This window comes from Chinchilla lanigera, unplaced genomic scaffold, assembly GCF_000276665.1.
Source record: "Chinchilla lanigera isolate Chin_1 unplaced genomic scaffold, ChiLan1.0 scaffold00098, whole genome shotgun sequence".
NCBI lineage: Eukaryota > Metazoa > Chordata > Mammalia > Rodentia > Chinchillidae > Chinchilla > Chinchilla lanigera.
Window position 1 is genome coordinate 3,197,424 of NW_004955499.1, and position 10,416 is coordinate 3,207,839.

General features: G+C 39.3%; 1 protein-coding gene across 3 annotated transcripts in view; it reads right to left on the reverse strand.

The window, feature by feature from the left end:
- Window positions 1–566: 566 nt before the first annotated feature.
- Window positions 567–10,416, reverse strand: part of LOC102014805 (male-specific submandibular salivary gland protein-like) — a 19,222-nt gene continuing 9,372 nt past the window's right edge. The window contains exons 1-7 of one of the 3 annotated variants that reach the window (XM_005406531.2): window positions 6,389–6,516; window positions 5,609–5,748; window positions 4,558–4,631; window positions 2,922–3,032; window positions 1,716–1,817; window positions 1,485–1,514; window positions 567–781 (exon numbers count right to left, since the gene is read on the reverse strand). In XM_005406531.2, coding sequence (XP_005406588.1) covers window positions 1,498–1,514; window positions 1,716–1,817; window positions 2,922–3,032; window positions 4,558–4,631; window positions 5,609–5,748; window positions 6,389–6,457 — 513 coding nt within the window. In that variant the 5' untranslated portion in view covers window positions 6,458–6,516 and the 3' untranslated portion in view covers window positions 567–781; window positions 1,485–1,497. Of the gene's footprint in view, window positions 782–1,484; window positions 1,515–1,715; window positions 1,818–2,921; window positions 3,033–4,557; window positions 4,632–5,608; window positions 5,749–6,388; window positions 6,517–10,416 lie in introns of those variants that run through there. The other 2 variants (XM_005406530.2, XM_005406529.2) reach the window with 2 other exon arrangements.

The following is a 10,416-nucleotide window of genomic DNA, read 5'->3' on the forward strand; positions in this document are numbered from 1 at the left end:
TAGGTTTTAAGCATTCTCATAATCGTTTTTCACTGAACTAGTTGTACATTTTGACTTTTTATATTTCTTTTACTCTTCATATTTACCAACATTTTATTTTGTAGACAGTGTGCATAGGTTCGGTCCCACTAGACTTTTGTTGTTTTGTGTTTGTTTTTTCTTTTTTTTTTTTCCATGATTTACGTGCATGTCCATGAGTGAAGGTTTGCAATTTTATCAATTTTGGGGGAGTTAATAAGAACAAGACTTTTTAACTAATTCTAGCAATGCAATGTCTGCCATCATTTTTCTCAGGGGGAATATTTTCATTATATCCTAAAAGTTCCTCCCATGACACTTCCAGAGAAATCTACCACCCATTGTCAAAGGGTGAGGAATACAAAATTTGCATTACTTCATAAAAACCTGAATCCATGGTGATGTAGGTGACATTTTCCCCACTAAGTATAACAGACCAGAAAACTCTGCAATTACCCTAAGTAAGAGTCATCTCTTGTCCTCTTGCAGACCCACATTTTTAAATAGTTGTGTATTATAAAATTTCAAAGAGAATCTCTTCAAAGATGTTTATGTTTGCATAGGACATCAATTTATTTAATCAAAGAAGATGCAGAAAGATCAAGAAACAGCAGACAGGGATGAGAAGGAAAGTCAGGACACAAGTTCATGATTTCACTGGAAAGAAAGTCTAAGTTGGAAGATCAGGAGATGAGACCATGAAATTCATGATTCGGATGTCATCGAGAAGGTGGTGTGGAAAATGTCCTTGCCTCCACAGCATCTGTGAGAAAACAAGAGCAAGAATATGTTAAGAGTGTAGCTGAGCTATTAGTAGCCTGTTCTTCCTGAATCCAAATCAAAACATTTGCAAAATCTTTTGTAACGAAGATGAAGTCATAGCACTTTTCAACCTCAATGTGGATGAAGAAGGCAAGAAAACCCTCGAGGTTTTACTTGCTGATAAACACTGGAGGAATCACGTATAATCCACTGCGTAGGAATGCGTGTCCATCCGGGAATGTTCGGACTCTGTCATAAGCGCTTTCTTAGGAGTGCATCACTTTTGCTGGAGCCTGCACAATAATTACTTTGGAAATCGGCAAAGTATATAAATCGATATCAATAATCCATGGGCAAGTATACATAAGTTTATATCACAAATATCTTCTAGAGTAAGATGTAAGATTAACAAAGATTTTGATTCTAAGAGTTTCTATTCACCCTGGGATTCATCAGGTCTACTCATAATTCAAAGTGGAGAAATAAGCGTATTTTCCAAAAAGGTACTCATACCGTCACCACATAAAAAACCCTGTTATTTTTTCGGAAATGTGTACTTTGTTTTCCTATAGGAGAACACAAAACAAACAAAGCAAAAACATAAAGAGAAGAGAAGCGCTCTGGCAAATAAAACACATCACATAACCAAAACAAAACAAAACGTGGAGACTATCAAATGTTACAGGTACGATGCTACTACTCACGAGAGCAACACCTTTACTCCGGACAGGTGTCTGCGGAGGAAAAGAGAAGGCAAAGAGAGACATAAACAAGGTGGTGGGAGTTATCGATAAATCTAAGCAGCCGCAGTAGCAGTTCAATTAAAGTACACTTTTTTCAAGTTTGCTGTCATAATTCCAAACCGAGTGTAATACTGATGACGTTTGCATTCCAAATGCATTTTGAGACCATCCTACGCCGGCGGGTGTCCCTACCTGTTTCAGCAACGTGTCTTATGTTTTCCTTTGGAATTCCCTTTTCCTCAGCGACCTTGACAAGCTTCTGCTTTTCCTCCTCTGTCAGACTGTCTCTTTTTCCTGCGTTTCACGGAAGGGAAAGCTGAGGAGGTGTGCTCAGGACGCTGCATGTTTTCTAAAGCATTCCCAGGGCCAGGCTGTGCCGGAGCGATGTGGGAAATCCCACAGTCCCCACCCTCCCTCCTTCCCGCGGGAAAACTTAAGTGGCATTGGGTAACATCCAGCAGTGAACATCACATCAGTGTACAGTTCCTAGGAGTACTGAGCGCACCAAAGTTCACCCATGCTGTGAGTCTCAGTGTCCTGAAATCATATGCAATCTCTGCACACACCTGGGGCACGCAGATGGCTGTGTCTGAGAGCTCTGAACCTCTGCGCCCTGTAACTTCCCACTTTTCTCTTTCTATGTTCTGCATCCGTTCCCTTGTTTGCTGAACTCTTAACCAAATGTGGAGCCAGAATGGTCTGAGCTTATTAATCTGTGTCATTTAAGCAGGGAGGGCAAGAAAAACAAATAAAAAAGAAACACTTCTTCATCCTTCTTAAACCAAGCCTCACGGAATCTACCTGAAATATGTATAAGTCTAACACCACTGAGGATCTCATGTTTCTATTGCTGCCCATAAAAATAATCAATAGTCAGAATTATTTACACGCTGAGAACTTCGTGTTTCACAACCTAAATCTGATGTGTTGTCTTTTTACAGAGCAGCAGATTCAAGTTCCCCACCCACCCACCAGGTAAAGGTCTTAAAGTAGAAATTAAGACAATCAGGCCTAAGGGAAAGTAATGTTCTGAAACCAGGTTTTAAATTTTGCTGCATTAGGTGACATAGTTCAATTATATTTGGCATTTCTTTTTGGGACTATCTTGGAGTACATTTTGAATATATATATGCAAAACCACATTATATATATATATGTATATATATGCAAAACATTTTATTAAGACAAGAACTATTATGCATATCCTTACTTTCATAATCAACTCACTATCCTTAATCGCATCAAGATGAAAGTTGCAATCTTGTTTGTAAACACGTTTCTACCCTGGGGCCCATACTTACAAAATACACAAACACACCGCTCCATCTGCAAATGCAGATACAGGTCAAATTCACATGCGTATCTTCCATACTACAGAGAAAATCCACCCATACTTACCAACAACTGTAATCACATTTGTCTCCTTGCCTTCTTCATCTATGTTGTGGTTAAAAAATGCCAGGACATCATCTTTCTGAGCAATAATTTCGAAAAAGTTTTTGCCAGCATCTACAATTGAAAAAGCATTTTCAAAACTCACAATAGTTAACTTTTTCCTGTTGAGTTGACATGATTTTTTCATAACATGTTAGTGTTAATTCCTCTTTCAAAAATTGTCTGTTTTCTAAACTTTCCCCGACATGTTAGAATCAGGTGCTAGAGGTAGTGATGGAAGGACCTGCTTCACATCCTACCACCTAAATAGTAGCAATTTTGTCAGTCCTAATAGATCATATGTTTTTTACCATGACGAGTTAAAGGGTAGGTGAAAAAAGCCTCCCCTTACTGACCAGTGAATCAAAGTCAATCAATAAAGTGTCAGACATTTTATCCCTTGCCCTTTAAGCCCAGCGAAAATTTTGCTGTAATTCCACGAGTATAAATTGAAATGTAACATATTAATATGCTCAAAAAGCACCACTTTCATCGCAGTAGATAATAAAGTAAAGAGATGCCCATTACATTGTTGAAAAATGTTGGACGTAGGTTGTGTCGTTGGAGTTTAATTCCTTTATTCTGGTATATCATCACATTTGTACAAGTTCAAACATTTTTTAGTCCAAGATGAGAGAAACATAGTGTACATTGCTTTCCATGTAAAAACTACTTACTGTTAATTTTATACCCAGGACTACTTTTTGGAAGTTATTTTAATTCAGAGACATAGAAGTTGATATCCTTTCTCTCACTATTTTAACTGAAGTGCAAATGATCTGCAACTCACTTTGGATATTCTCCCTGTCATCTTTACTCTTAAGATTGGGGTTTAATGTGATCACATTATAGCTTAAACCTGGCTTATCAATTAAAAAATATTTTACACATAAATAAATTTATTCAATGAAAAGAAAGTGTGGACATACTTTCTAATAGCATACGACAAATTTTGAAAAGTTTCATCATTTGATTTAGTTTTATTCAGATTTTCTCCCCTGAAGAGCATATAAAATACAGGGGGTATCAAAATTATAGTGAATGATCAAGTTTTTTAGAAATTATTGAGGTAAAAATCTCATTGTCCTGAATCCCCCTTCGAAGGCTCCCCTTCGCTTGGACACACTCATCCCATTGTTCTTGCCAATTTCTGAAGCAGTTCTAGAGTTTTCTTTCCTCGCTCTCCTTAAACGTTTCGGTCAAAAATGTGCTGACTGCTGGCACGAAGGATGGGATTAGTGTGCTCGTCTGAGGGCAGGATTTTGAGGGGGACTCACAGCAATATATCTGCTTAGGTGAAGGACTTTTAAAACTGAACATACCACATTTGCCCATCACACCTCACACACTTTCTGTGAACCTCCCACCCTTGCCATGGATCCAGATATCCCACGCACGTATTTAGGTGACATGGAATGGATCCTAGGTTGCAATGAATTCTTAGAAGTTTCTATAGCTTTTGCAAAAGTTGCTCTAGGATTTAATACCAGAAAGTGTTCTGGAGTCCCAGCTTCAGATCAGTGGGACCAAGCTGTAGCAGGAGTTTGCCTGCACCGCGGGGCTGGAGCCATGGGGTCATCCTACTGCCTCAAGTACTCACATTCCGCGACGTAAACGCCTTTCTCTTCATCTAGTACTCCCACCCTGTTGAACTCTTGGCATTGTCCGTTCGCTCTGAAAGACAGATCCACAAAACACGGCTTATTCAACACCCTCCACGTCCACCTCCTGAGGAATTATGGGACTTGTACGACAACAGGGGTGCTGATACTAAAATAATGTGTCAGTGTTCCACTTACGTAATGTATCTGTTATAACAGAGCTTCACTATTCGAACATGGCCAATTCTGGTGGGTGTGGGCTGTCGGGTTAGATAAACCTTGGTGTCCAAACTGCTTTTCCTGGGCTGTGCGAATTTCCTACCAGCAACACTGTCTCATACCCCTTACATTCCCTTAACTGTCACCCCAACTGCTTCAGGCAGAGAGGTCTGCAAACCTCGACATGTACCTTCTGGGGGCGTGCGGGTGTACACAATCTCCCATCACAGGGAGGATTGCAGCTGTATTTCACATGAATCTGTGTCACTATTTAAGAAGAGATTCCCGGGGCTGGGGATTTAGCTCAGTGGCAAACGCGCCTGCCTAGCAAGCGCTAGGTCGTGAGTTCGGTTCCCCGTACCGGAGAAAAACCAAAATAAATAAATAAATAAATAAATAAAAATAAAATTTAAAAATAAAAAGTGTTTTCCACACGTTTTCAGTACGTGAGCTGTGGTCACTGGGCCTGCTGCAAATATTGGGGCTGAAGTCCTTATGCACCAAGGTACTTGTCAATTTCTGCTAATTCAGGGGACAATCAGTCAATATGATTTCAACAGTGATAGATGATAATGGTGGTAGAAGCATATAGACATATATACCCCATCCAGCCATTCAACCATCCATTGTGTTGCTATGTCAATATGTTTCTACCAGTGTGATGATCTATATCTCCTATGGTATCGAGATCTGGGGAACACGATGTCACACTGATATCTCAAAACTAGAGCTCCCATTTGACTGTCATATTGGACACTTTCACATTAGACTGCAGACCTCATGGCAGTAGTTGGATGGATGGGTCCTTCAGATTGGATAAGTTTTGCTTACTTGGCATAAAACCTGAGAGCGAGCTTCTTGCATTCCTCCTTGCATTCTAGATGTCGGAGATAGATCTGCAGCGGGCCATTCCCATCAATCTTTTCGAAATTGTCAGCTGCTAGGGAAATGGTGTGCCAGTCACCACTGACCTATACAGGAGAGATCACACCAGAAAATTTAGTGATTTCTTTATTCTTGCCTCCTTAAGACCCACTGGACACGCCATACATCACCTCCACAGAGAAATAGAAATCTGACCCTACTGCTTGCTTCTGAGCCCTGAGAGGAAAATCATGTAAGGCCTCATAGTAATGATTCAGTCACACAAAATGCAAGACTTTTAGAGATCCTAAAGTAGCAACAGCTGTGCATTCAAACAGTGTAAACGGGGGCTGGGCATTTAGCTCACTAGCATAGTGCCTGCCCCGCAAGGGCAAGGTTGTGAATTTGATCCCTGGTACCGGAAAAAGAAAACCAAACAAACAAAAAAAGAAACCAAAACCAAACAAACAAATAAAAATACCATAAACACTTAAACCTTCACTTTAGTGTTTTAGGTTTTGCATACAGAGACTATTCTGGTAGCAAAGATAGAGATTTGGAAAACCATGACGTTCTCTCAGGAATACAGACATACATGGAAAAAGATGTTTAGAAAATCAAAAGTCAGAATCAATGATAGACAGTAATGACAGGGGTACACATACATAGGAACACACACACACACACACACACACACACACAAACACACACACACGACCTCAGTGAAGACCAGCTTATCTGCTTTACCTCCGAAGGGTCGATATGGTCATGTGCAGAAATGAGACCAATGGCGAAAGCGAGCAGGAGAAGCTGCATCTTGTTGGAGCTGCTTTTCCTCTTCAGGAGAAGACCAGAGGAGGAGAGACGCTGAGGGGAGTCTGAGCTGACGCCTCTTTTATAGCACTGCTCCTCCGGGAAGATGCATAATGACCCACTTGTTCATCCCACAAGCTTCAGCCTTAACATTTCCAGGTTGGCAGTGGTGGACTTTATATAATTTTCTATTCTTCTCCTAATGAGATTAGTGTGAGGAGAAGTTTAAGTTGGCCTGGACATGTGACCTTTCAGTATCTGAAAGAGAACACAAATCATAGGAAATATTTCAAGGACATTTGTGTCATTTTCTCTTACATCCCAGTTACTAATACAGAAGATGAATCACAAAACACATATCCATAGCTCCTATGTGGCTCTTTCTAGCTAAAGGGGAGTGTACTTGCACCCACTGTTGAAAAATAAATATGGCACCCTTTGGTTTGGCCAAATGAGAAGACAGCATCTGTGCTTTGAATTGCCGGTACCTACACATCTCACAAGAGTCTGGTTATATGTAAGTAATCACTGCAAGCTGTGCTTGATGGTTCACGCTGATAATAACAGTCTTCTGGGGAGACTGAGGCAGGAGGATCACAGATTCAAGCCCAGCCTGGCCACTTGGTGACTGAATGAGACCCAGACGTAAAATAAAAGATAGCATGTGCTGGTGATAAAGCCTGGAGTTCAAATCTCAGTATGCCCAAAAGTAAATGAAATAGAAAGTAAAGCAAATTAAAGTAATAATCAAAGAAAGTGAAAAAAAAGTTGAAACTACCAATTGTTTTCTTATATCGATTATGAATCTCTATTCTGGTATTGACCACAATTTTTTTTTTGCTACCCACTTAATTTATCCAGAACTACTCAAACTGGATTAGAAAAACCCAGAATAGTCATGATAAGAATGATTCACACAATTTTAAATTCAATGAATGTGAAGGTCATGTGAACTGTAAAAAATATATATTAAACATGATGAAGAGTTGGAAGAATAGGGGATCCAGTTATCAAATCAGCTGGATGGATTATTCCTCAGTACGTGACTTGACCTCACACGGCCGATGTCTGAACTGAGCACTGTGCTTCCCTGTATCTCACTGAGATATGAATAACTCAGAGGAAGTTTGCACACATTGAAAGGGAACAACTGCTAATTCCTGTGCAATGCAGGCAGTTTGAGCAAACAATGTTGTGAATATTTAAGTTTTAAAGAAAAGTGAGAGTAAACCTCACATATCTGAGAATGCCTCCGCTACTTGCAACCCTGCATTCAGGTACGCTTGTGCCATTGTTTTTACCAGTTTGTGAAGCAGTTCCTGAACTTGTGTTTGTCCTTCTGAAATATGATCAAAATTAAAGTGAAATCTGCCTCCAAGCACCACTCAACAGAAAGGGAGGCCCACAACAAGCTAACCAAGTGTCTTCGTCCAACTTTGCTACTGGATCTGGCACGATATAAGTGCTGGCATTTCCACCACGTTAAAATGACCATGAAAGCTCGAGGATTTGTAGGAGTCAGTGACCTTGACACAGACATAAACCTTCATGCAAATCCAGCTACGTGCAGCAAGGTTAGAGTGATCTGAGCAAGGGCACTGGAGTGTGTGTGTGTGTGTGTGTGTGTGTGCATGTGCACATTTCTTACTATTACTTGTCCAGATCCATTTGATATGAGAGTCTAAGTTGTTATTTGTCTGTGTTCATTAAACTATACATTTGTCCTTTGAGTCTTTATAGTTTTTATTTGTCTCCAAATATAAAATCTAATGTAACAAAACTTATCACGGAATATACACTGCACATGACAACAATCCAGAGCAACTCTCACTTTTCTGTTTTAGATCCAAATCTGTGTTAACATTACATTTTGTATGCTTCTACCTGTTTGGCTAAAGAATACAGTTTTGCTCAACCTGACTGGACTTTTTGCCCCCCTTTCTTCTTCCATGAATGTTGAGAAACAAAGATTTTAATAGCTGGATTTGAGGAAAATAGAGAAGAGAACCACTGGCATTTCTGATGGGAACTTTTCTGTGTCAATCACAGGATGTTGACATGCTGTTGTCATGGCAGCTAACAATGCACAGATGATGTATGGGTGAATGAATGTGCCCTTCAGAATTTATGAACTTCACCTTAGGTCTTACAGTCATCTATAAAATCTACTTAACATTGTTTACCAACTCCGGGACATTTTGTAAAAGCTATGTTTTATAGCAAGCTTGTGAAATCTACCTCAATGGAAGCAACAAAACTTTTTACCTCTAACCTGGGTCCACTGTCAAATATGACTAAAAGATATTAATGTTGTGAGAGAAGCTGAGGTTTTCATTGTTATCTGCAGACCCATGTTGTTTCATTAACCTTCCGGAACAATAATGGGATACATCAAAGAAAGCAGGGAGCACGGGGGAAGAGGAGGTAAAAAGCAATTAAGATTTACTCGTGCAAACTCCACACAAGGACTGTGAAGAGCGTGTGTTGCACACCCGTGGTAACAAGAAAGAAAGAAATGGCATGGAGTGAAAGTGTCATACCACAGTGGCACATAGGCACCCATGCTTATAGCGGCACGATTCGTCATAGCTAAGCCCTGGAAACAACCCAGGTTCCCATTAACTAAGGTATGGATAAAAATATGTGGTATTTGTACAGAATAAAAGCAACCCAAACGCCCATCAACACAGGAATGGATAAAACAATTGTGGTATTTTTATAGAACGGCAGCAGCTCAAATGCTCATCAACAGAGAGATGGATAAAAAAGACGTGATATTCTTACATAATGGAATATTACTCAAGTATAAAGAAAGATTAACTGGAGGCTATCATAGGTAAATGGGTGCAAGCAGAGTATATATTCATTACCAAAATAAATCAGACCCACATGGGTAAGCACGCTATTGTCTCTGCAGTGTAAGAACCTGAAAGTCTAAGTAAATTCTGAAGGGTATAGTGGATACTGTTAAAGGGAAAGAAACTGCTCAAAGGGAAGAAACAACTGGGATGAGGGAAAAGAGACAAAGAAAGAAGGGAAAAATATATATATTTATATATAATATAAAATAATTTTATATAATATAATAGTAATATCATATATGTTATATATAATATATTATGTTCTTATAATATATATGTTAATAATAATATACATATGCAACTGTCTTTTCTTGACAAATTGATACTCCGTGAAGTGGACAGGCTTGCGCAGTTACAGTAATGTGCTACGTGATTAGCACTCTCATGAACCATGGGCAACTGAACACATGTTCCAATCATGGAATTTTCCTGATGCAAACATGAACAACAACATTTGTATCATGAAAATGCATATACCATTTGAAGCTGTAAATGTCACAAAAGGGAATTGGAGGGTGAAAAGGCTTAGGTATATTAAAGACCATTTTGAGTTCAGGAAGTGTTGGATTTTCAAAAACATTATTTTCACTGTTGATGAAGATTTTACCATAAGCAGAAGAGAAACACAATTTGAAGCCTTGAGCTGCAGGATTATATCTAGAGCAAGCATCACCTACGTGGTGATATTATGGGAAATCAGCATGTGCGTAGATATATGAACTATAGACTTGCATCACTACTTAGGTGACTAAATGTCGGTCTTCAGATTTTGAGTTGATAGAGAATGCATTCAGAGAAATAATGTGTGGGAATATTAACGATGGGATAAGTGTTGGTGAAAACGGGTACAATTACTATAGAGAAGGTAGAGTGCATGTCAGGGACTTACTAGTCAGTACCTGCTTAAATTTTAATGTTTCATCTGACAAGTTGATGGCACTGAATACAGAACTAGAACGTAGACTATCTTGTCACAAATACACTGTTAAAATCAGCAAAACCGAAGTTGAATGTGAGTTGTAAGGGAAGGCAGTATCCATAATGGACCAGAAATCTTCAGTTTTAAGTACATTTTGTGAGTAAGTGTGATGATGTATCCAG